At 41.0% G+C, this 27,540-nt stretch overlaps 1 protein-coding gene across 2 annotated transcripts; it reads left to right on the top strand.

The window, feature by feature from the left end:
* Positions 1–1,917: 1,917 nt before the first annotated feature.
* phf1 (PHD finger protein 1) lies at positions 1,918–27,540 on the top strand. Of its 2 annotated transcripts, XM_058648589.1 has the most exons (15): positions 1,918–2,295; positions 3,047–3,125; positions 3,246–3,327; positions 7,234–7,320; positions 9,490–9,584; positions 10,107–10,255; positions 10,758–10,853; positions 12,561–12,629; positions 12,816–12,939; positions 13,917–13,984; positions 15,476–15,607; positions 17,294–17,372; positions 20,529–20,644; positions 21,000–21,086; positions 23,130–27,540. In XM_058648589.1, exons 2-15 carry the CDS (start codon positions 3,048–3,050, stop codon positions 23,530–23,532), a joined length of 1,665 nt encoding a protein of 554 aa, XP_058504572.1. In that variant the 5' UTR covers positions 1,918–2,295; position 3,047; the 3' UTR covers positions 23,533–27,540. The 2 variants fall into 2 exon arrangements, with proteins under 2 accessions (XP_058504572.1, XP_058504573.1); XM_058648590.1 differs by lacking the exon at positions 23,130–27,540 and having other exon boundaries at positions 15,476–15,613; positions 21,000–22,830.

Below are 27,540 nucleotides of genomic sequence, written 5' to 3'. Positions count from 1 at the left end.
ATAACGCTTTGTTTTACATGTACTAACAAATTAAAATCCTAATTATAGCTGCGTGTGAATAAAATGGATGGTGACGTTTTATTTAGAGACTTTCTGAAACTTATTATTAGTATTTTTAGATTTAGAACAGTGTAAACAGCCACTTGTTTGTTTTACCGTGAAATAAAAATTCAGTTTTTAATCAGTCAGCTCATTCTTTAGCTTTATAAGACTGAGATTTATTAAGTTAAATATGTTAGAATTACTGATTATCAGGTCACATTCTGACACGCTGTTTGCTGTAGGGGTTTGTAGATCTTGTATTTAGTCGCCGCCTAGCGGTGGGACTTAGTAGCGCCGTAACTGCTTTTTATTATTTATGTATATATTTAAAGAAGTGCCTCAGGGGCCATTTTGAACCACACGGCCGGGAGTCATCACTTCTCTCCGTTGGAAGAACCACGTGAGACATAAATAAACCAGAATATAAATATAAACATGAACATAAACAGTTAAATAAGACATTAGAAAAACAAAACGTGGATTTACTTTGTTGCCTGTTCCCTGACATCTGCACCAACTGATACTGTGAGTATCATCCGACCATTTTAACTTATTATTTTAAATGTTAGGGCGTAATTCATGTGTCATTTACTGTTTAAGCAACTTTAATGACTACATGTGTGTTCGCTAAGGCTGCAGCGAGTCTTATTGGGGTGAGTCACGCGTGACGTGCGTGAACAATGTCCTCGTCGCAGAGAATCCAGTGAGAATGAAAGTGAGCGTCTGGTTTCACGTTTTTTTTTTTTTTTTTGTGTCAACTCGTTATAGTTTTCCCCGAAAAGAGAAAAATGAAATTAAACTTCAGGCTGTTAAGTGTTCACAACCTTTTAACCCAAACGTGCAATAAATGTACTTCATTGTTTTCACTTTATCACTTCATTTCATTTATTTCAAACACATGGCTTCATACCAGTGTAAAAGAAAAATATAAAGATAAAACTAACAATAAAAACTAAAAGTTTCCAGAGTGTCACTTTCTCCCAATGAAGCCAATTATGACACAATTTGAACAAAATGTAGACACAGGACTCGAAAAATGGGATAAATCTATATTATACTGATTTCTATTATGATCGTTCATTTGCACATTCTATTTTTGACATGAACACACATGTAAATAAGCTGCTTTTTATCAGAGAAACGTTTACATTTAATGAAACACCACATTTTTATGTGTCTTAATACCTTTTTTTTAACATTTACTGTGCTTTTTTTACATGTTGTTATGTTGCTGCTCTTCTATTTATCTATCTGTCTGTCTATCTATTTAACTGTCTATCTATCTATCTGTCTATCAGATGAGGAAACGTGTTCACTGCTCAGGAATCTCGCTTGTCCGGTTCTTCTCGTTATGGGGCCCAATTAATGAGGCGGTTAAACTCACTAATTGGCCTCTTAATTGGCCCCCACTCTTAGCTGTGCATGCTGCTGCTGCTGCTTCTCCTCCTCACACACACACACATACCAACATCCTTCCTTTCTTCCTTCCTTCTACTCTCTTCCTCATCCTCCCTCTGCTCCTCCAGACATCACAATCCCACATTGTCACAACGATTTAGGGTCATCTCCTCCTCAGCCTCCCTCCTCTGGATCTCTCCCTCTCTCTCTCTCTCTCTCTCCCCTCCCTTCATTCCTTCCATCCACACTATCACTCTCTCCCTCCCACTCACTCCATCTCGGTGTTTTATGTCTGCGTCACAACAAGTCGAGAGAGAAAGAGAGGGAGAGAGAGAGAGGGAGAGAGAGAAGCAGGGATGATGGCGTCTCTGGCGGCTTGATTCTGACAGAGCCGCTTTGATAGCATAGGTGGAGGAGGGAGGGAGGGAGGAAGGGAGGGGGGAGTGGAGGCGGGAGGGGAGGGGTGGGGGGGAGGAAGCAACGGTGAACATGACGAAACGGCATCGCGGAGGACAGACGCACAAACTAGACTGAGAGACGGACAGACAGTCAGGTCCCCCCCTCTCCTCTCCTCTCCTCTCCTCCTGTCCTCCTCCTCCTCCTCCTCCTTTGACACACACACAAACACACACACACACACACTCAGAGGTGCTTGGCACACATGAACACACATGCACCTCATTCACTTTTTTGCAAACACGCAGGCTGCGCATCTGTAACTGGGCAGCAGCAGCAGCAGCAGCAGCAGCAGCAGCAGCAGCAGCAGCAGATGAGAGGGCATCATCCACCAGTGCGTGTCCAGCAGCCTGACCACGAACCACTGTGACCCCGACGGAGAGGAGTTCTACTGGACAGGTACACATCCTTCACCGGCCACCTTTACTGTACGTTTATGCCTCGTATTGTTTCCTCTTATTCCTTCACAAAAGACGCACACACACACACACACACACACACACACACACACACACACAGAGTGTTGTTGTTGTGTAGATTCCTGCGTCTGTTCTTGACTTGAGTGCACGCACTGGAGCAAACGCAGCGGCAGAGATGATGCTCATCATACGCACGGCCGCTTCATGCATCTAATCAAGTTTTTACAGATGTTGGGAGAGGAAGAGGACGTGGGGGGGGTGGGGGGAGGCGGGTGGTCGGGGGGGGGAGACGGCAAAGTGCAAAGTGGAGCGGCACGCCGATGTCCTATTTTTTTGTGCGCGTTCAATCAAAGTGTGTGTGTTTGCAGCAGTCGTCGTGCGGCGCCGTGTGCGTTTTTTCATGTGTGCATTAATCATTTTTTTGTCTTTTGCTTGTGTACACACACACACACACACACACACACACACTCTCTCTCTCATCTTTTACTGTGGTGGATAACAGGCTGTCTGCTAAATGCTCCGGTCTGAAAGGAGGAGGAGGTGGAGGGAGCAAGAAATTTTTAACCCCCTTTGCAATGAAAACCCATCTGTCTGAGAGGCAGCCTCTAACGCCGGGGCCATAAACCCCCTCTGTCAGCAATGGCAGCAAAGTATTCATCGAATAAATCGGATTTCCATTTCACACAAGCCCCTGCTCTCTCTCTCTCTCTCTCTCTGCTCTCTCTGCTCAGGATGGGGGGAGTAAGTGAAGGAGATGATGTGTTGGCTCGATGGAGTGATGGACTACTGTACCTCGGCAATGTGAAAAGAGTAAGTGTGTGTGAGGCAGAATTCCAATTTTTTGTTTTGTCACAATCGTTTTGCTCACCTGCGACACACGCATGTATACCGCCCCCCCTCACCCACCACCGCCACCCCCTCTCCTCTCAGGTGGACGGAGTCAAGCAATGTTGTCTGGTGAGGTTTGAGGACAACTCCGAGTTCTGGGTGCTGAGGAAGGACATTCACACGTGTGAGTAGAACTTTTTAAAAAAAACTCCACACGCCGGCTGGAAAAGTTACTTCCTGTTGAAGTGGTGGAACTACTGAACTCGCACTGAAGGCGTTCGTGTTCCTGAAACTTTTACACAGACACTTTTCTGAGTCCTTGAGCTGAAAACAGCTCTACCGCCATGTCAATTGATCATTTTCAATCGAATATAGAGGATTTAATTTTTGTGCAGTAATGCTCCGTGACATTTGAAATATTTTTACACAATAAATATTGAACTGAATCCACTCACAATTGCAAAAATTGTCAGAAAAATCACAATTACTTTGCCAAATGTTCCAAAAATTGTACAGCAATTTTACAATTCATTAATGGCCTATAGTGTACCCTTTAAACAAAGAAAAGGGCAAAAGAGAATACTTTCATGGTTATGATGCTGTGATGAGTGATTTGCTGCTTGCCAAATAGTGAGCCCATATGTCTGCATTGTTTTTTAAACTTAAGAAAAAGCTCCATATACTGGAAGAATAGTGAGAGACTTCAGCAACATGTGAAAACCGTCTTATAACTTCTCTATAAGTCTTTATTATATTAATGAAGTTACTTTTTAAGAGGAAAAAAAAGGTTCATGGTTATGATGCTGTGATTTGCTGCTTGCCAAATAGTGATCATACACCTCTTTTTTCTGTTTCACACTTAACAAAAAGGCTCCAAATACTAAAATGAAAGGGAAGTAAACACAGCAGTAGCAGGATCTTGCCAAATACTGAGAGACAATCAGTGTGTGAAAACTGTGTTATCACCTCTCCGTAATTCTTTGTTAGGTATTAATAAAGTAGAGCTGCAACTAATGATTATTTTCATAATCGATTATTCTGTTGATTATTTTCTCAATTAATCGGTTGGTCCATACAATGTCAGAAAACCTTTAAAAATGTTGATCGGTGTTCGTCAAACCTGGAAATGATGATGTTCTCAAATGTCTTGTTGTGTCCACAAACCAAAATTATTCACTTTTAATGATTTCTTTGTTATCCAGAACAAAAAATGAAGAAAATACTCACATTTAAGAAGCTTAAACATCTTTTAAGCTTAACAATCTTATTTTAATCATTAAAAAAGCTTCAAACCGATTAATCGATTATCAAAATAGTTGCAGATTAATTTAATTTCATTCATTAATCATTTCAGCGCTATATTAATGTTTTACTTTTTAAGGGTGGTCTTAAGTGGTACCACTAAAACAAACACAAAAAAGCAGAAAAGAGAATATGATCACATTTGTGGTTCTGATGCTGTGAGCCCTGAGTGATTTGTTGCTTGCCAAATAGTGAGCCCACACTGCATTGTTTAAACAATGTTATACCCTTGTGCGGTAATGCTCCGTGACATTTGAAATCTTTTGACACAATAAATATTGAACTGAATCCACTCACAATTGCAAAAATTGTCACAAAAAACAAAATTATTTTGCCAAATTTCCCCAAAATGGTGGTACTTACTAATAAGTCTACCCTTAAGTAGTGTGGTTGTACGATTTCCTATTTCAGCCACTCACCAAAAAGCTCATCAAGTACAAATCCATGCCTTCTTAAGTCTGCGGTATCATAAGAATATGATTAATAACTGCCTTATCTCACCATGAAACAGTCTTTACTGGCTTGGAACATATGTTTGTAAACCGCTCACTCTGCCACACCAAAGTCCATTGAGAAAACCGTTGATTTTTAGCTCACAGGGACACAGCAGCCGCTGGTCCACTGCCGCCTCATTTGTCACATTTGTGTCACTTCAGTACGCCCGAACAAAGAAGTCAGTTTGGCTTTACTGATGGAGGCAGCAGTGGATAAACAGCTCCTGAGCGCTGTGACGTAAAATCACTGATTTTCTCAGTGAGCGGTTACAAACGTCATTTTCAAGCAAGGAAAAAGGCTGTTAAGTTGCTAAAATCTGTCTTTCCCTCTTTTAGACAAGTTATAACACAGTTTTCACAGGTAGACGAGCAGTCTCACTATTTGGCAAGATGGTACCTGCCTAATGAGTCAGTATTGGGAGCTGTTTTGTAAAGTGTGAGACACAAACTACAGACATGTGAGCTCTATATTTGGCAAGCAACAAATCACTGTTGCCCTTTTAATCTAAAATGTTATCACATCTCATTAATGATTCATGAAGTGCTAAGGACCTACTTACACAGAAAGTGTTTGAGTCCATGCTGAAACTCTACTGTGTGAGTGCTTTCCCGATTCGATCCTCTGTCGAGCTTAAAACAGCACAACTTATACTAAAACTACTATGACTGAATACACTCACTTGCCACTTTATTAGGAACACAGGAGCTTATCTGCTTCGCGGTTTGACTTATTGTTTGTTCAGAGATAGAGAGCTTGTCGTACCAAGTACCTACAATATATGAGTTGCTATTGCCTTTCCATCATCTCGAAACAGTCTCATCATTCTCCTCTGACCTCTGGCATCAATACGGCTTTTCCACTCAGTGAGAACTGTTTCAGAGAACTGCTGCTCAAATTTTATATTTTCCCATATTTTATATATATATATATATATTCTCTTATTCAGACCATTCTGTGTAAACACTGGAGATGATACAGTTGTTTCCTGAATAAATAGAATCACTGTCTCATTTCTTCCCCATGTTGATGCTCAGTTTCACCTTCAGGAGCTTGTCTTAACCATGTCTACATGCCTAAATAGATTGAATTGCTCTAGTTTTATTGGCTAATTAGATGTTAGTGATTACAAGCAGTTGAATGGGTGTACCTAATAAATTGGATATTAATTATTTATATTTAAAAAAATTATTCGGCCTTTTACACTCTACAAATCCTTAATAAGATGTTATAACACATCAGATTAAAAGAACAGTGATTTCTTGCTTGCCAAATAGTGAGCCCATATGTCTGTTTAGTGTTTTGCAATGAGACACTTTATCAGTGTGTGAAAACCATGTTATAACCTCTCTATATCTCTTAATTATGTAAAAAAGCAGAAAAGAGAATATGATCACATTTATTGCTTTAATGCTGTGAGACCTGAGTAATGTGTTTTGTACGTAACAAACTAAAAATGCTCCAAATACTATCTCACTGATAAAAACAAGTAAGTACAGCACAGTAGCGGCAAGACCTTGCCAAATAGTGAGACACTTTATCAACATGTGAAAACTGTGTCTTTATTAACCATTAATAAAGTGCTACTTTTTAAGGGTAGGCTTAAGTGGTACCACTTAAACACAAAAAAGCAGAAAAGAGAATATGATCTTGTTTGTGGTTCTGATGCTTTGAGCCCTGATTGATTTCTTGTTTGCCAAATAGTGAGCCCACACATCTGCATTGTTTTACACTGAAAATGCAATTACTAAAAGGGTATTAAACACAGCAGTAGCAGGATCTTGGCCAAAAGTGAGACACTATCAGTGTGTGTGTGTGTGTGTGTGCGTTTTAACCCCATAATTCTTTATTATGTATTAATAAAGAGTTACTTTTTTTAAGGGTGGTCTTAAGTGGTATGTTTTAAACAAAGAAACACAAAAAGTTAAATGTTATGACGCCGTGAGCCCTGAGTTATTCTGATTGGCCACATTCTGATGTAATTGGTTGATTAGAGTCTCATTTATGAATTTATTAGACTAATGACTCCTCAGGGGGAAACGGCGCCCCCTTCCTCCCACTCCTCCTATCATCAAACATACAGGAAGTTGGACGCTTGTTAGGACCACGCTGAATATCTGCCCATCAAGTAGAGTGAAATGTGAAAGGGTGCAGGAGACACTGAAATCAATGAGGTGGCAAGGACGTGAATCAATATACATTAATTAATCCCACTGACTGCTCTCTCTCTGTTTCTCTCTTTGTCTTCTTGCCCTCCCTCCCTCGCTCCGTCTCTGTGTTTGTGTTTTTGCCTCAGTTGCTGCTGGAGTGGAAGAAGTTTGCTGTATTTGCGACGCTCCGCCTCTTAAAGAACCCCTCATAAATTGTCTCAAATGTCGCCACGGTAAGAAAGCACGCCTCATCATCCGCTGTCAGGCAGTGGTTTCTCCAGCGAGTGCCTGCACTGACCTTGAAGATTTGACAAAGCGTGGTAAATAAGTGTCGGTCTTTAAAAAAAAAAAGAAAACAACACAGAACATCACACATCACAGATGATAGATTCAAGTTGTTGCACCTGTGTCCTGACTCGAATGAGAATGAACAAGTTGCTGATTCACATGGAACTTTATCCAGTTTCTTTGATGATACAAGATGGTGTGACTTTAGTTTTTCTTCAATTTAAAGAAAGACTGCAGCTGTTAAATGGAAAAATCCAAGTTTAAAATGATCATGTTTGACCCTTCTTCCTCAGCTTCACTTTATGTGTTAAGATTAGATTTGATAAGATTAGATTAGACTTTATTGATCCCACACTGGGGGAAATTCCTTGGTTACAGCAACAAAAAGGTAAAACAAAGGTAAACAAATACAAATAGAAAAGTTATGAAGAATATTTAAAAAGTAAGTAAGATTAAAGATTAAATTAAATAATATTAGGATATGTGGCACAGGATTATTGCTTGTAACCAGAGGTGCACTGACGAGGTGTACCAGGCAAATGCTTGGGGCCCTCCCAGGTACATTTTCAATGATGATCCTAATATGCAGCTCACCACCATTACATCCAAACCCCCTTAATGGGGCCCCTTTATGAGTGGTGTTGTGCTGCGGCACTTCTGGGGCCCCAATAAAACATAACAAGTGGGCCTCTGAGAGCCGGTACTAATGTTATATTTTGCAACAACGTCCATGAAGACCCTTAAAACCCCCACTAATGGTCGGTGAGAAAAGGTCTTGAGCCATGTCCAAGACTAACCTGCGAGTGGCAGTAATGAGCCCCTCACTATTGAAGCCTGCTGGAGCGCGAGTCTGACAGGCTGAACCTGTGAGTGGATGGGGAAGGGCCCCAATTAGCTCCCCCCCAGTACCGTACCTGCAGACATGGAGAGAACATGGACGTTCTTAAACCTGATATAAAAAGTGGACGTAGTCTTGTGATGGTGGTTCTTCCAAGGACACCAGTGTGGAAGTAAAACTATAATGAATAGCCACCAGGGGGACACTGTGCTGGTTGGAAAAGGAAGTGCTTTTGAATGTAAGTTTAGGAGTTAATGGGGTCTCTAGTTTTGATTTTCAAGTTTCAAAATTTAGAGAAGACACACAAATGTAAATGTGGCAAATTGGTTTTTTGAGGTTCATTGAGCTACACTGGCTACCGTTAGCTGCCCGCATCAAAGTCAAATCACTGATGTTAGCCTACAAAGTGCTTCATGGGTCTGCTCCCACCTACCTAAATGCTCTCTTAAAGGCTTATTACCCCTGGACTACTCCGTTCTTCCAAAGATTGTCGCCTGGCAGTGCCAACACCCCGCACAAGAAGGAATGACACCGAGCGCTACCAGAACAGTGGCGTCCCTGTCTATCTCCAAGAAGCTCTTGAAAACCCAGCTCTTTCAAGGGCATCTTCTGTCCTAGCTTAGACCTTACCCCCTCCCCCCTGTCCTTCTGCACTTGGATCCACCTCGGCACTCTCACCTTCTATGAGACCACTGTTCGTATCTAGTGGAGTTCTTTCCAAGATGTCTTCTATGTAGCTTATAACTCTTTTGTAAGTTGCTTTGGATAAAAGCGTCTGCTAAATGCTTAAATGTAAATGTGGTGTAACTCCACACGGACAGGTTTGGGATTTAGACTCAGAACCTTGTTGCTGAAAGTGCTCCTCTTTTCTTTTGACCATGACATCTTTGGTGGGGCTGGTGCAGTGGTTAGCACTCTAACCTTTGCAGCAAGAAGACCCAGGTGGAGTTTGCATGTTCTCCCTGTGTGTGCCTGGGTTTTCTCTTTAATGGACTGGCGACCTGTCCAGGCCGAACGCTGCCTTTCGCCCTATGTCAGCTGGGATTGGCACCAGCGATCCTCATGTGCAGGATAAAGTGGTAGAAGACGATTGAGTGACATTTGTTGAAAGAAGAAGAACATCCAAATTCCCCTTCTTCCTTCTACACTCCTCTGAAATAAAAAAAAACACACCCAGAAGAGCTCTAAATCTGTAGCTGCTCTGCCATTACTGTCACTCACACAGTCTGTGCGGCAAACGCGCATTAAACGCTCTGCCTCCTTTCTCCCATTACAGGTTTTCATCCAGAGTGCCACACGCCAGCCATTGAACCGGAAGCCGACAGCGATTCGTGGATATGTCGGCAGTGCGTCTTTGCCGTCGCAACCAAGGTCAGGCTGCAACATCTCGCCGTCTCCCATTCAGCGTGTAATACTGAAAGAAATCCAGTCAAATCTATCACGCTCCGCTGTCACTGCTCTGTTGTGTACGGGCAGGTAATGTGTTTATCTGAGGCGGGCGCACGCTAATTCCCCCCCTCACTATTGACTCCGATATGAGATGTTCTACATTGTGCCCGAGAAATCATGAGCAGTCGATAGTTATGAGAAAAAAAACCCTGCGCTTGAGTTGATGGGAGAACATTTAAAGTCAATCAATCACGTGTGCTCCAGTTCTGTAGATGTAAGATGAGAAAGCGCCCGCTTAATTGTCAATCGCTCAACGTCCGTATCCCATTGTGCAGACTTCCGCCGCCTCGGACTCTATCTCTCACCGCTGACCCACAATAAAAGCAGACGAACTGTCGTCTCCGCGGTGAATGCGTGGATTTGTCATCCTCTGCCGCTCTGACACGGCGGTGATTTGAGGCGGTCACTGATCAGTCACTTCTCTCCTCAAAACTGTGTCTCCAGAGAGGCGGGGCCCTCAAGCGGGGACGCTTCGCCCGACTCATGCAGTTCATGAAACTCCGACTCCCGTACCAGCTGTCGTCTTTGGACTGGGACCCGCAGCATCTGACCAATCAGCAACAGTGTTACTGCTACTGTGCCGGACCTGGAGAGTGAGTGACACTGCAGAGGCCGGTCTGAGCTGCACTGTGTGTGTGTGTGTGTGTGTGTGTGTGTGTGTGAAGCCGTTTTCTAGATCTAATCTATCGTCACCTGTCATCCTGCGGATTATTTGTAAATTACATGCAGCACATCGGACGTCAAACGTGTCAAACAGCATTAGCGGAGATTTCTTAGGGTTTGTTTTGATTTTTTTTTGTGGAATGATGCAAGTGAACTTTGCTGAATACAGATACTGTCAGTCACAGAGAAAATGTATTAGAGTTTCTTTTTAAAAAAGGATTTGAAGCATTTTTTTTCATTATTACTTTGATTCTCTGCATAAAAGAAAGGGATGATGTGCAGTGAGCTGGACATTTTTATTCTACTGTTTGACCTTCCTTCCGTAATATGCAGACTTGTCAGACAAATGACAAATGTTAGACTGATTGATTGATTGATTCATTCATTCACTCACTCATTTATGTGTCTTGGTGTTTTCTTGTTGAATTGCAGGTGGAACCTAAAGATGCTGCAGTGTGGAAGCTGTGGTCAGTGGTTCCACGAGGCCTGTACACAGTGTCTGACCAAGCCTTTACTGTATGGAGACAGGTATGTTTTTTAATATATATATATATATATATATATATATATGTATACATATATATACATATATATATATGTATACATATATATACATATATATATATACATATGTGTGTGTGTAATTGTCTTTTTTATTGCATTCCCTCTGCAAATGCTTATTTTCCTTCTCCTTTAATTGTAACATTTTTGAGAGGGGAGCTGAGGCTTTTTTTAGGTCCTCTCTGCTCGCTCTGCTGACACTCAGTGTGTTGAACTGTTATGAGCGTCAGGTGTTATTGAATGGATGGCAACAAATAACAACTCATTGGCCTGCTATAACCGAATAACCCTCAATTTACCACGTTTCCTTAATCTCTGATAACACATCACAGTGTTTTATGTCAAAAAATAAAGACATTTGTGACATAATACAACCTTTAGCTTATTAGCCGTGTGAAAACTAAATGTTAAATCACTGTACTCTATCTGTTCCAATGTAAATATACATATTTGCATATATATGTATTTAGATGTAAATATATATAGATATATAGATATATATGTAAATATATATATATATATATATATATATATATATATATATATTTATATATATATTTAGTAATTTTTTTTAAGTCAGAAACTGCGTCCTATGTAAATGTCTCAGGTGACGCCATAAAAAGTTATTACACGTATAGAAGAAGTATTTTAATTCTCCTGATTTAGACCCAGTGGATTAAATATAGATTGACTGTCAGGGAGCGTGAAGACAGATTGGTACAACATCTGCGGCGTGTGTGGACGGAGGCAAAAGCAAATACGGCGTTCACAGACGGAATAGTAAGCACGAGCCGTTGCCGTGTCCTCGCGTCGTCGTCTCTTCCCCGTGACCTTCGAGTGTGAACACATGCATATAGAAGGACAGATGCGCACGATGCTGGTGCCGAGTTTCAGGGTCAAACAGGACAGAATATTATTATTATTATTATTGTAGTGGAACAGACCCACCTGTCCTTTTATTTTCAACTCAGGTTGATTTATATGGTAAAATATTTAGAGAACGGGGGGGGGTTCTGTTAGAATTGACTATTAACTGACATTTGTTTGGTTTGAAAAATAGAAATTAAACACGATACTTTAAAATAACTATTAGATGTGTTTGGCTCAAAGAAGAAGACGCAGTAATTCAGTACAAAAAAATGGGAAAATATAGTTTAAGAGCATTTTTAGACATTTTATTCTCCACATCTCGCACACATTTGTGTCTTAGTAGAGTCTTTGTAACAAGTTTAATTCACGTTTTAAGTCTTTGTTATTTTATTTTCATAATTAGGTAATATGTCCATTATTTTCTTAATTAATCGAGTCTATGTTTGGTGTGTAACATGTCAAAAAATGTTGAAAAATGTTAATCGGTGTTGGAAAAACCTGGAAATTGTGATGTTCTCGAATGTCTTGTTTTGTCTACAAAGCAAAATTATTCAGATTTGATTAATATTTGTTCTATGGAACAATAAACTAGAAAATATTCATATTTAAGAAGCTGAAAAATCACAGAAACCAGAAAATATTCACATTTAAGACGCTGAAAAATCACAAAAACTAGAAAATATTCACATTTAAGACGCTGAAAAATCACAGAAACTTGTTTTAATTATTGAAAAATACACTCAAACCCATTATCAAAGTAGTAATTATATATTTGTTGTATCTTTTCTACTGTTTCTGTTCTAGATTTTACCAGTTCCAGTGTTCTGTGTGTACAAAGGGACCGGAGACGATCCAAAGACTTCCCATGACCTGGTCAGTAAAACAATACATTTAATTATTATAAACTTGTTTCTACTTTCTTTTGATTCTTATTAAAATGTTTAAAAAGTTTAGGGAACTCATGTAAAGGTTATAAATACAGTAATATTCATGTGAAATATTCATTCTTTCTTTATCGTCTAATTCTTGCCTTTTTTTCTGATGTCTTTGGAAACGCAGGGTGGATTTGGCTCACTTAGTGCTCTACCATCTCTCACTGTGCTGCAAGAGGAAGTACTTTGATTTTGACCATGAAATCCTGTCCTTCACCAATGAGAACTGGGACTCGTTGCTCCTGGGCGCGGTATTGATATTTCCCTCCCTCCCTCCCACCCCCCCCCCTCCCCCTCGCCGTTCAAGCAAGCACCACCGCGATGATGAAATGATGTGCAATGACGCCGTCAGCCTTTGTGCATTTGAGACATAAAGCCCATTAGCCAGAATTAAAGTGAAACTTAGTGTTAAGGAGAAAGTGTGACCTCCACACGAGCTCAGACTGGAAGAACTTATTACCGTCCTTAAACATTTCAATACTTTTTGAGCTGCTTTTCAATCACTTATCTCGAATTATATTCTTGATTGTGGGTTTTTTGTTCATTGATGACTTTTATCAACTCTTTATAATCACATTAAAGTTGCTCTGAGGGAAATATTTTAGTTCGTAGTTAGTCTCCGGCTGCATTCGTCATACAAACTCCAATTTTCAGAACATTTTTCCCAAGTCACTGGTAAAATGAAGGCTATATCTACATTTTTCTGTTTTTAATGCCTCTGTTTTTGGTGTAGCAGCGTTACAGCGCCACTTGCAGGCTCGAGTTTGACTTTCACCTCATTTTTCTGCACAAGAAAATCCTCCATCCTTTCTCTAATGAAGTAAACAACTACAACAGAGGGAGGGAGGATCAACTTCCTGTTCACTCTGGCACGCTTGGACGCAGGTCATTTCTGATACGGAGCGGGAAAACCCCCTTTTTCCAAAGGAAAACATAGTTGTGTGGATGTAGCGTATGTTACCATAGTGACACTGAATAGGATTAGCATTTTCAGGACAGAGAGACAGAAACGTTTCAGTTAAAAAGCCGCGTCTTCACATGACATGATGCACCTGCAACGAGTCGTCCTCCGTCTGGACATTACTGCTGTCGTAGAGAGTGTAACTATGCAGTGTGATGGCTGTCTGCTGTGTAAACACGCATTTGATTTCTCATTCCCTCCTCTCCTCTCCTCTCCTCTCCTCTCCTCTCCTCTCCTCTCCTCTCCTCTCCTCTCCTCTCCTCTCAGCTCTCCGACACGCCGAAGCAGGACCGCTGTCACAATCTCCTCAACGCTCTGAACTCTCACAAGGACAGGTAAGTCATCGCGTATGATGAGAGGAATAAACAGTCCACCACGCCACGGTTCAAGAAACTAAAATCTTACGGCCAATTGCTTTATTTTGTCTTCTTATAAGAGGACACAATTCATAGGTTTTGAATCACAATAACCAGACAGGAAGCCCTCAATGATTTTTAATGATTTGTACTAAATGACATTTTCACTATAGGTGAAAGACTCCTGATGGCTTTGTATACCTGTATGCTTACAACTGCTGTGGGCGGAGTCTAGCAATTGTTATGTTTTATTAAGATTTTATTTCATGTTATGGTGAAAACACTTTATATTTATATTACGATTTTATACATTTTCATTTCAAATATGTTTTATACTGTTCACATTTCAGGTTTAACACAAAATCTGGTGTTTGTGTACAACTGAGTACAACCTTTATTGTTTTTCTTCACTCTAAATTGTGAATATACTATTTTAACATGCGGTAAATTGTAAATAACTGCCGGATATTGAAAGATGTGCAAAAACACTGACTCACAGGACGTCTTCTGGCCCGTTTATGGTCAAAATAAACAAAAAAAAACGGACGTTTTTGGGCTCGGGTGTTAAAGGGTTAAAGTGATTCCACTGTGTTTTAGAGTCATTTTAAAGGTGCAGTGTATATATTAACCATAAGTATGTTTGTATAAGTGTGTAATCACTTTGAAATAAAAAAAAGAGTAACCTTAGAATAAGCCTCGTTTTTCTAAAGTGGAAGTGAAACTACACTAATGTGTAAAAGTCCGAAACCCGTGTACGAAGTTTATTTCGTCGAGCTTTAGCACGACGTGCAGCGTGTCAGAGAACCCTTACAGTTTTGGGCACAACTGTTCACGCGTCGATTTAAAGATTACTTAGATGTGAGAGGTCAAAGGTCAAAGTGGCCTTTAGAACAGTAACAGGCATGTTTCGTCAACATGCAGAGAAATAGTGTGCAGACCAGGGCTCGAAAATGTCATCGGAGATTATACTGTGTGTGTATGTATATATATATATATATATATATATACACATATATATATATATACACATACACATATATAAATATACATACATATATACATATATATATATATATATATATATAAAATGTAATAAGAAAAATAATAATAAGAAAATTAATAATAAATAACACATTTATGCAAAAATAATCTATAGATAAACAGCAGGACGTATGAAATCCATTGGTGGGTCACATGTGGCCCGCGTGCCGCACATTTGAGACCTCGGGTGTTGACCGAAAACTGTTGGTCAACCAAAACCTCGAGGCAGCGGCTCCAGTTTATCCATTTCTAAGTGAACCAATGTTCTCCCACACGTCTCTGAACTCTCGCCGCGAGCATCAAAGAGAACGTGGCGACGATAGGAAATTCACAAACTCATGAAGTGATAATGACTCCGGTGAGAAAGAGCCGCGGGGGCAGCCTCGCTACTTTGTTACCTCATGCTGTGTCTTTGATGTCGCACCCCAGATTTGTATCCGGCAAGGAGATCAAGAAGAAGAAGTGTCTTTTCGGGCTGCAGGTCCGAGCTCCGCCTCCGCTGACGTCCGACTCGTCTCCGCTCATCACCGAGCCGCCTATCAACATCACACACAGGAGAAGGTCAGAGTAAGGACAACGTCTCTCTCTGTCTGTCTCCTCATGTCTCCTCATGTCTCAATAAGATTTGCTGGATTCCCTCGGGACGTGTGTGGTTATTACACACGAGCAATTAAGTCAGGAATCAAAGCACGGCAGTTTTCACACGCCGGCAAAAGTATCCGCGTCTTAAAGTTCGGCGGGAAGAGCCGAAGCCTCCCAGTGAGCTTCTCATGTGCACACACACACACACACACACGTGTGGTGGAGTCTGCAGACCTCATGGACACACACTTTCACACATTCAGTTTGCAGAGGAGCCGTCATAACAACGAGCTGTCGAGTGTTTAGACTTTAAAGTTCATCATGTGGCCACAGATCAAGGTTTACACTAACTATTTATAACTTTTATGTGAATTACACTCAACACAAATAGGCCTTCAGAGAGCTTTGATGGGGTTTTTCTGTCAGCTTATTCCCTCTGTCACCACAGCCAATCAGTGATCCTCATGAAATGGATTAGAGCGATGTGTGCGTTGTAGAGCTGAAACGATTAATTGATTGACTAAATTAATCTATTAAGCTAATTTGATAATCGATAAATCAGTTTGGAGCTTTTTCCATGATTAAAACAAGATTTTTGATTGTTAAAGCTTCTTAAATATGAACATTTTCTTCATTTCTTTGCTCTGGATAACAAATAAATCATTAAAAGTGAGTCATTTTGGTTTGTGGACAAAACAAGACATTTGAGAAAATCATGTCCAAAAAAAAGGTTTTCTGATATTTTATGGACCAAACGATTAATCGAGAAAATAATCGACAGATTAACCGAAAACACAAAAATAACGTCATAGTTGCCACTTGGTTCCAACCAATAACCTCAAAAGAGTTTTTCAGCTGCTTCATTTGAACAATTATCCTAAAACATGACAACTAAACAGACAAACGTTTATTTTACAACCAAACTTTGATGGAAGTTGCTATTTCTGTATCCAAGATTGTACATAATATACATGTATTTTTATTTATTTTTATTTTTATTTTTTTTAATTAATTTTTTGAATCCTAAAATCCAGAATTAAAGAAATATCTTTATAAAAACATTCCCCTTGTGTCACTCTTGAGCCATAACATCAGCGTATTATTACACTGGATCTCTCATCATGAGTGTCAGAGGTCAGAGGATCAATCCTTTTCATCTTTATGACTCCGCGGTCTTTAGCATCGTCCCCCAAGACACTATATATATATATATATATATATATATATATATATATATATAGATAGAGGGAGAGAGAGCTTATTTAAATTCCTCCTACTCATGCAGCTCTAATTATAGCATAAAAATGAAGATATGTACGTTATCTGTTCTTGTGCCAGTCCGTCGGTTGTCATCAGACATTTGAGTCACTGTTTTTGTAGCGTAACAGAGAATCACGTGGTGATGAAAAGTCTTCCTCATGTTCGTGTTTGACGGCGTTTTATACGTTTGATGGTTTTCAGTCCGCCGGTCGATGATGTTTGGACTCACACTGTGGGGAAATTTAATCTCAATAAACAGTGGTCCAGTAAATCACTGTTGCTGCTTTCATGTGCCTCGCGTGTTTGACTCCTCTCAGTAGAGACAATAATAACAGAAAGAAAGTGCAGCATAAATGTATAATTCTGATATTAATGTGTTGTTGTTGTTGTTGTTTTATTTTCCAGCCCGCTGTCACTGCCCTGCCAGAGGAGAGTGACGGGGTCCGAGTCGCGTAAATCAAAGCGACGGATCATAGAGACACAGGTCAGTGCTTCTGTCTTCAGTCAAAAAAACCTCTCTGATTATTATTTATTTCCCTTTCCTTTCTTTTTTCTTTGTTCTTTTTTTCTTTTAAAATGTCAGTCAGGTAAACAGCTGGCGTGTCAGTCAGCAGAGGCTGTGACGAAGGTTCATTACGTAGTCTGGATCCGTGTGGCTTTTAAACCCTCAGTACTTTGCTGGGTTTTTTACCCTCTAACACGGCGCGATCACACTCTGCATCACCGGAGTTACGCGACGGTTTGTTAGTAAATTCACTCGCCGGCTTCCTGCGACGACTCAACGTCTTTGGAAAAGCGTCCCAGCTCGCCTCGCCTCAGCATGGCACGGTTTAGGTTGGTTTTCCACTACAAAAATAGTACCTACTCAAATTTAACATGCAAAATCTGGCGTTTGTGTACAACTACAGTGTTTTCTTCTAAATTAAACTTTTCGTTTTTCCTCATTTTAAATTGTCAATGCTCCGTCTTCCCATTCAGCGCGAGACACACACACTCACACTGATATGTGATAAAAGTCGCTGCACATACGTTAGTAATCTATGAATTGATGATGTGAAGGCGGATTGAAATGAGTATTTCTTGTTGCCGGGTAAATACGCTGGTTGCAGAATGGAACGCGCAGCGCCGCCAATTGACGCTGCTTTGCGTCTCACGTCAACTGGAGTCACGGGACTGGGTTTTCTCTTCGTTAAGTGAAATACGACGTGGTGTCAACACGGGATCTTTTATTCTGAAAAGTAAACCGGATGTTTTATTTTCCTACTTCCTCTCCCTAAACTAAGTTCCAAAATTGAAAGCCCTGAGTAAATTGAAAATAACTGCCCTTTTATGGTTAATAAGTCTTAAAGTCCAGACAGACATTTTGAGGTGTTAAAGGGTTAAATGCCTGCTGATGCTGTGTAGAGGTGTGTGTGTGTGTGTGTTTAGCTCAGTTTAGAACAAAATAAATGTACAGCTCATAGAGAAACTGCACAAAATAAAAATAAAACCAAAAAAAACCAACCCACTCATGTGTTTCATCAACATCTGCGGCTCGGCGGTGCATTTATCATGATCCTCAAAAACACAATCCCCGACGGATGGAGCGCGGCACAAACACCGCATGTGGCATGTGTGACTATTTTAAACCTCCACGGCTCATTGTTCCGCGTCCTCCTCCTCCTACACACAGCGCTCTGATCCGTGCATGTGCACTTCTTACTACAGCAATCCTGGAACTCCAATGCTCCAGAGATGAAGTCGCTCTCGGCTCCCATACTGCCGTCTCTGATTGATGCTAATCTCCGTCCGTGTTGTGTTGTGTTGTGTTGCGTTGTGTTGTGTTGGAGGAGCAGGTTTTGGGTTATAGCGCGAGGGAAAGCGAGACGGAGGGGAATGCTGATATGTGAAGTCTGGGAACACGTCCAAATGCACTTTGCAGTCGATTACAGTTTGGCCAGGTGGTGCTGGCACCTCGACAGTGCAGCACTCACAGAGTGCGTCCACTTAAAGGTGCAGACACAAGACTAAGACTCAATAATAGCAACAATAATAATAATAATAATGATGATGATGATCTCCCACTGTAGAGAAGAGTCCAGCAGCGAGGGAACAGAGGTGGCTCTCATAATCCCATCTTTATTCTGTATATTGTTACTGTGTAATATTTCTCACTCATTTATCTAACGATTTATCCTCCAGTTAATCCCAGCTCAAATAGAGCGACGCAATATTTCTATTGTGTACATTTCCATTTTATTAATGCTCTCTTTTTAATGCTGAACTGCAATTTTCAAATTTCTTAGAGCCAAAATGTTTGTGTGAAATTGCCATTTTGGATTAAATATCGTCCTGACCTGAGGATCTGCACACACGTCACACAGTTATCATTTTAAATAACAACGATGTTAAAAATGACCATTCCCTCTCATATCACAATCACAATTTCAGTCAAAATAATCACAATTAGATATTTATAGAAAATCCTTCAGCTGTAATGCTGTGTCACATTGAATTTCAATAAAAGTACATCTTATCGCATTTTATCGCATTGTATCGCAATGCATCATAAAATAAATATACATTATTATCTTATCGTACTATGTCATATCCCATGGTGATGTGTTAACGTGGGGATATTGTATTTTATCTTATTGTATCATATTTTATCGCAGTGTATTGTAACGTGTCTTATCGTATCGTTTCTTATTGTTTGATGTTTTTGTTTGCAGATCATTTTGTTTCATTATAATTAGATTGTTGTTATTAGTGTTTTCTTTAGCTATGTTATAACTGGTAAGGGACCAGAATGCATCGACCTATGAAAGTTTTTTTGTTTTCTTAACCAATGATAGAGAAAGAGATAGAGAGATACTGTCACTCGTTATGTGACCATGATTTAAGACGTTTGTTATTTTGTTTGTTATCTCACTTTTGGACAATTAAGCACAAAACATTGCCAAACTTGAACTGAACATTATATTTCAATAATGATCAAGTTTAGTTTGAGACGATTCTACAGAAAGGTACACGGAACACCTCGTAGAGGGGCAGGAGTTATTATTCACCCAGTGTTGACCTCTGCTGCTCGAACATTTGACGTGTCGTGAGCTCAGAGATGTTTGTCTTCATACCCCCGGTTGTAACAAGTGATTGTTTGATTTACTTTCAATCATCTCGAAAACCGGCCCGGTCGCTCTCCTCTGACCTCCGGCGTCAATAAAGCATTTTCACCCAGAGAACTGCTGCTCACAGGAAATCCTCTCTTATTTCAGGTCGTTCTCTGTGTGAACCATAGAGATTTAAACAGTTTAAACCGCTGTACCTAATAAAGTGGCCGCCGAGCGTATCTCATGTGCAGACGGCCGTGTCTGATGAGCCTCGGGTTGATGTGACTGACATGTTTTATGATGTTAGTATCGATTGACAGATAAATCTGCTCTTTGCGAGGACAGTTCTGCAGGAGTTCTGCAGGAGCATGAAAATAAAGGTCTTTCAACGAAAAAGTTACATTTTTGGATATTTATCGGCAAACTTGACATTTTACATGTATAATTAACTTGACGCATCAGTGAGCTCCAAGGTTTTAGCACTCGATCGACTCCTGTGATGACACTGTCTCATCTCTGTGTGTGTGTGTGTGTTTGTGTCCTGCTCTCAGGCTTGTCCACCTCCAGTCCCTGCCAACCCCATTGAGCTGCTGCCATGTTGCCATGGTTATATGGGAGGGGCCAACCTTTACAACTCCAGGAAGTCAGAGGAGGAGCTTAGTCTGAGGTAATGTCCTTGTTTCATGAGCCCTTGAGTTTAAAAACGCTGGTATTATGGTCTGGATGGGTAGAAATGGAGACGTTATGGAAATTATTATGACATGGTTTCCTGTATTTGAGTCCACCATTTACACTAACTGTCCTCATGTCCTCCTTCACAACATCCATGAACCTTCTCTGTGGTCTTTCCTCTTTTCCTCCATCTTCAACATCCTTTGTCCACTGTCCGTCCTCTGCACGCGACCAAACCATCTCAACCTTTATCTCCTTTATCTTACTTTATCTCCAAGCCGGTCAACCTGAGCCGCCCCTCGAATATGCTCATTGTCGTTCACGCCAGCCTCTGTGCGTCTCTCCCGCAGCTCTGCCCCCAAGCGGATGTACGGCTGCTACCACAGCTCTTACAATGGAAACGCTGCACTGTCCAGGACTCTCCATCACTACAACAGGTTCTTCCTTCCTCTTCCTCATCCATTGTCCCTCATTTTCCCCACGATTGTGCGAAGCTATTCGTGCACGCGCGTGATTTAGTAACAGATTAAAAGAAAGAACGAGTTCCTGACTCTACAGCTGAGTCGTTGGCTCGTTTGCCTGCTCACTCACACGTTTACAGGTCACACGCCTTCAAGTCATAACGGATCAGGTGCTGAATTGAACACATTTCACTACGATGACAAAATAAATGCCATTAAAGTCACTTTTAAACGGATTTACAGCAGTATTTGCACACTTAAAAAACGCATAAAAACTTAATCTAAATCTCAGTTATACTAAAAATGTAGTTGACTATGTCAAATGTTTCAGTAGAAGTGATGAATCTAAATGTTTATGTCAAAGTTAATAAACTAATTTGAGCACTAAGCAGACTTTTATAGCTCGTGTGCAACTTTGTCCATCGGCTTCTTGGTTTTATGTGCGTGGATTATACTTTGAGGGCGATGGACTGGGGCGTCCAGGGCTTGTAAATGTTCTAAATCTACTTGACCTCTGATGCTGGATCAGCGACAAATGCTGTGATAGTTAAAGTATCGACACTCAGTCAGTCATGGAAGAAGGTCAGAGTCCGGATAAGATGGCCACTAGGTCCAGATCTGCTTTACACCTGGTATTAGAATGTGTTTCCTGTCATCAGATACAGATATGACACGTGCGTCCCCGTTGTCCACTTCAAGATCCGATTGCTATCCAATCACGGTCATCCCCCTTTACATCAACTCCCCCTTTTCTCCTGCAAACAGCGATGTTAGCCACACGTGAAGTCTAGAGCTGCAACTAACGATGATTTTCACGATGAATCGAGTCATCGTTTGGTCCATAAAATGTCAGAAAACGATCATCAGTGTTTGTCAAACCTGAAAAATTGTGACATTCTCGAGTGTCGTGTTTTGTCCACTAAGCAAAATGATTCAGTTTGTAATGATTTCTTTGTTATGTGGAGCAAAGAAATGAAGACGATATTCACTATATTTAAGAAGCTGAAACAATTGAAAATCTTGTTTTAATCATGAAAATAGCTTCAAACTGATTATCAAAGTAGTTGACGATTCATTGTTTCTAAATCTTATTAATCCCCTTGGAAATATTTCTCTGGATTTGACCCATCCCAGAATTAGGAGCGGTGGGCTGCCACACTGAGTAGTGCACGGGGAGCAACGGGGGCTGGTACCTTGCTTAGGAGTACCCCAGCCCTTTTGACCTGGTGGGGACTTGAACCGGTGACCTTCTAGTTACAAGCCAAGTTCCCTTTCGACTTGGCCATGGGCCGCTCTTCAGCTCTTGTGAAGTCATATGGCACTTTTCCACTATATAGTACCTGCACGGCACAGCATGACCCGATTCTACATGGTTTGGTTCATTTTCCATTACGGCAGTGCTGTCGCTAAATACACCAGACACGTCCTTGGACGTGTTGGAGATTAACTTAATGTTTTCAGGACTTTTGAAGTCTTCTTAACTGATCTACAGTTCAGCATCGTTCACTTTGATCCTTGTGTCTGACGACGCGCTCGTGACTCTGCCAGTGACGACACTCTCTGACCAATCAGTGGCCGGCAGTCTGTCGACGTCACATTTTAGTATCGGCTCAGCTCTCTCGGAACCTCGCCAAAATCATACAACAATCTTTCCTCGGGTGGTTAGGGCGGTATCTGATTGCAATTCGATCCCAGAAAACGTATTTTAATGCCAGGTGTAAAGGGGAGGGGGGGGGGGGCTATGGTGATATGTTGAACATGTGCTTCTCAGTATAGCGGCGTCCAGATGTCGTGTCGCCGGGCGACATTCGCGCAATTCACACAGGAAATGATTTGTTTTATAAAAACCCAGTTGTTCAGCATTCAGGCCTGATTGAACACGGCATACAAAAATAATCACCAAAAGTTGCGTGTGTACATGTCTCATGGATAGTTTCCTTTACATTGAAATATGTAGAAGACGACGGTGCACTACGCCTGCTCCTGACCCCCGTGCTTATCACCATCTCTTTTCCCCAGCATGGAGGACACTTGCAGGTTACCACCACCCTGCCTCCCGTACCCCCTCAGCTCCAATGGCAGCCATCACCACCACCACCACCATCACCTCCATCAGCACCATCACAACCACCAACACCAGCTACAACACCAGCCGGGGCAGAAGCAGCTGGAGCCCCTCATCCTGCGCGACCTGCCTCCTTACCAGGACGGCATGGGCGGAGGTGGCGGTGTAGAAGGAGGAGGAGGTGGTGGCGGAGGAGGAGGAGGAGGTGGAGGGGGGGGGGTGGGAGTCGGAGGTGGCAGTGGGACAGTGGCCAGGAGCTGGGGCGGAGGGGAGGCTGTGAGGATCTTGGCGAGACGCGTGACACCAGATGGGAAGGTTCAGTACCTGGTGGAGTGGGAGAACGTGGGTTTGTACTGAGGCGAGGAGAGAAAACGGGGAAACGCTCAGACTGTTCTGCAGTTGCCACTGTAATACTGTGTATGTGATATGTGGCAGTGTTTAAAGTACAAGCAAAACACACACACACACACACACTTCCCCACACGTCACAAAATCCAGGTTGTTCTAATAGTATCACCTCTATACTGCATCACTGTAACCTCACTACTTGTTACTAAATGTCCCTCTTTGCTAGTGGTTCTCTGATATTTGTACTGTTAACTTTGGAATATGCCTTTGCATTTATCATGTTTTACAGTCATGAGAGAAAATGTTAAAACTCCTCCTCGCGATTTGTCGTTTTGGTTTTCGCAGAATAGAAAAAAAAAACGCCTCGTCTTCATCGAGAGAAGTGTGGATTAATAACGTTGTGTGGAAAGTTGCAGCTAAATTTATAATTAGTTAACACAAAGACACTAAGTTACCATTAACCGCCAGGATAGACAACATGGACTGTATCTAAAAATGGACGTGGGGAACAATGAAGCCAATGCTGAAGCTCTGAAACTTGCATTATCGTGAATTGCCATTAGAGGGCAGCTATGTTGCTGGTTTATGTGCAAGTCAATAAAAAAATTGATTGGTAAACATTTACCCTAAGGAATTAATGTCTCAATCACTGGTTTCAGGTCATTCAATTCACGTAGGACATCCATTTTGTAAAATATGGTTCCGTTCAGTCAAAATGACCATAGAGCACATGTATTGTGGGTGTGGACACTGTCTGGCTCCACCCCCTCTATTCCAAATATGGTTACTTGTAAAAAGAAGGTGCAGCCCAACAAAAACCCAACAAAATTGCAACTTCTAATGACAGTTCGCGAAAGATAACGGCTAACATCATAATGGGCTGTTCTAACATGGCGTTAATGGTGTTGAGACATTAAAATCAATCAAATTTCAATGAAAATGTAACCATCGATCCGTCGTCACCTAAAGAACTTCAGTGGAGAGACACCCAACTTTGTTTTACACACTTAGCTAAACTTTTTTTCTTGTTTACAAAAAACACATTTTGTCAACCAAAGTTAAGTCTTAAGTCATTTTCCAACCCGAGTGCGTCTTCTGTTTGGTGGGCGTCTCACTTTGTTCCACATTGTCACCTTCCTCAAAGATTAGCCTAAAATACTCGTCGGCTACGTCACAATCGAACGTTAATGCTGCGTCTGCACTGGGAGTGACGTCGCCCCTGAGTTTACCACATTCCAGTTGAGTCTCAAAGTCAGAAAGCAGCGTAGCAGTGGAACAGGTCTTACGGATAAAAATGAAACGGTACCATGTGTACGGCTGATTTACTGTGAAACTAATTGGACACAAGTGCTATTGAAGGTAAAAAAAAGGACATTGTTTTTATGGCGAAGTTGGGAATTCAAGTTCAGGGGACATTCCCACCAAGTTCCAACTAAAAAAATGGAACACACCATACAGAAACCTGAATAAATGTCACTTTATCTCACTGCGACTCCAAAAACAACAAATCCTTTGGAGGTGTTTTTGCACATTTTCTCATCACGGTATGTTAATAAAAAGATTGTATACACGTTAATGCCAGATTACTGATTTGTTAGATTTTGTCATACATAATTTACATTAAGACTATTATACGTATTAGACATAGGAGCCACCAGAGGGCTTTTGTTTTATAGATATAATTATATATTCACAATATATTGCTATGTTCTGAAAACTTTTATTTGATTTCATTTTCGACGTGGTTGCATAGTGCCTATACGGGAGTTTACGTACCTGACGGACGACTGACGCAATCTTTGCCACAAAGGACATAAACGACGACCAGGTATAAGAGGACTGTGATTGAACTGTACATTCCAAACTATCAACAAACAAAAAATACTGTGTGTGTGTCACTGAAACGTGTGTTTGAAGTCATCAGGATGGAGTTTTATTTTGAAAGGATGCCTTTTTTTGGGGGGATTTTCACGATGTCATAAAGAGTCAAAGACCGTTGTTGTCAAAGTCACAGTACAGACGGCGTGAGACCTGATCCATCCTGAGTGATCGGATCACATGGAGATCATGTTAAGACCAGGTCTAAAGAGTCCCAATGAGTCCTGAATGCGTCCTCAGGCCCAATCACAAAAAAGCCCAGAGTTGGCAGTAGTTTGAGGACGCCTGCCCACATTCCTGAGCTGCTTGAACGCAATCTGTCCGTATTCTTCCGGTTCTCCCGAGGACGCCAGTGCAGAAGTCAAAATATATTGGATAGCCACCGGGGGGCGACTCTACTGGCTGCAAAAAGAACCCAGTCTGGGAAGTCAAAGCTTCTACTTGATTTAAAACAACAGTCAACATTTCCCTGATGAGTTAACGGTCTCAGCTTTTAGTTTCAGCGCTTCCTCTTTCAAACGTGATGTCAATTTAGTAAATTATGTTCCCGTTTAGAGGGGAAACGCGGCACAATTACGGCGACGGTGGTGTTCAGGATGGTTTTTTTACACTTATCGGCACCAACATGTGGATTTATTGGTCGCTATCACACTGAACGTCCTCTCATCTTTTCTTTTTTTTTTTAAATTGTTTTAAAAATCTGACAAACAGTCAGACATTATTTTGTTTGCGAAAACATACACGATATCAGCTCCACAGCTTATGTGGTGAAAAGGACACGTATCCAGGACGCATTTTAACGCCGGGTGTGAACAGTCTACATGTGATTGGATTAATGAGGATGTTTTTTTGTTGATGCCTTCTATTTACATCGGACGTCCGAGTGACATCACCTCAGAACTTTCTTTGTTCCAGTTGTAAATTTGGGGGAAAAAAACATGGACGTACCAACGTATCTTGGGCTAGCTATTGTTAGCAATAGCCTAGCAGTAGACAAGGCTCTCTTTAGAGTATTTTGTTGACAAAAACACTGTAGAAACATGTCTACAGTGAAGAGTAGTATGTGCACGACTGACTTAGCGTGAAACAAACAAGATAGAAGTGGAATTTACAGCAAAAGTAAAAGAATGTTTTTAATATTCACGTTAGCGGCAGCCATCTTAGAATCCTGTGTTTAAGAGGTGCTACCACTTTATAACTGAAGGGAGCCACGATTTGTTGTACTGTTTAGTTTTTATCCGACGTGTTATGTACAGGTTTTTATCTAGTCCTCTATGTTTGAGTCCATGTTTTTTTTTCAGCTCTGAGGTGACGTCACTTCCAGTTCTGACTTCGGATATAAATGGAACACACCTTAAAACAAAGTCCGCGTCCAAACTCAAATTTAACACATTTTAACGGTACAACAAGGCTGTGGCTTATCCTGAATTTATTTTATTTTTTTCTTTGGCAGCGGCGAGTGGACGGCGCTGGCGTTGTGTATAAAGGTGACACGCGTAAATCTAGAAAACTGTGGTGCGAGTTTCAGAGTTTATATTTTATACAGAGGTTTATTTCAGTGAATCTGTTCGATAAAAACTTACACGACATATACTGTGCATTTGTCACTTTTATCTCCGGAGCGAGAGAGGGACTGTATCTCACTAAAAAAACAAAAAAAACAAGACAAACACAGCATTTATATGGTTATTCCAACCGACACATACCTCTCAGATGTTATTTAAACACGGACCTCTCTGTTGAACGTTTCAGGCCAGTGAATTGATCACATTTTAAATTCAGTCATCATCCTCAGAGGCTACTTAGCTCATTAGGAAGGGGTGTGTTGTCGACACCTTTCTAGGCGATGGTGATGAATGTATTTGTGTGTTTTCTATGGTATGTCTATACCCGTCAAGTGCTTGTTATACAGTAGGTTATACCCTAGGTGGAGCTCAACTAGTTTAAAACACAAACGGGAGGAATAAATCATAATTACAAAAAATAAAGAAATAAAAAGGCCAACGTGAAGGAAGAGACTTTATTTTGGGAGAGGTCGTCTTCTTTTTTCCGATTAGTGGTCGAGTCCAAGCTCAATTTAATGTATTTTTTGAAAGAATTATGTTTGTACATGTATACTCTGCATTGACACACCTAATA

This window comes from Solea solea, chromosome 13 (assembly GCF_958295425.1).
Source record: "Solea solea chromosome 13, fSolSol10.1, whole genome shotgun sequence".
Taxonomy (NCBI): domain Eukaryota; kingdom Metazoa; phylum Chordata; class Actinopteri; order Pleuronectiformes; family Soleidae; genus Solea; species Solea solea.
The sequence above is the reverse complement of the archived record's forward strand: the minus strand, read 5'-3'. Positions and strand labels throughout refer to the sequence as shown.

Bases quoted from the DNA above. Each gene is read 5' to 3' on its own strand.
- phf1 (XM_058648589.1), top strand. From the start codon at position 3,048: ATGGGGGGAGTAAGTGAAGGAGATGATGTGTTGGCTCGATGGAGTGAT. The intron at 3,126-3,245 runs GTAAGTGTGTGT...CTCTCCTCTCAG, and splicing joins ACCTCGGCAATGTGAAAAGA to GTGGACGGAGTCAAGCAATG. The intron at 12,630-12,815 runs GTCAGTAAAACA...TTGGAAACGCAG, and splicing joins CAAAGACTTCCCATGACCTG to GGTGGATTTGGCTCACTTAG.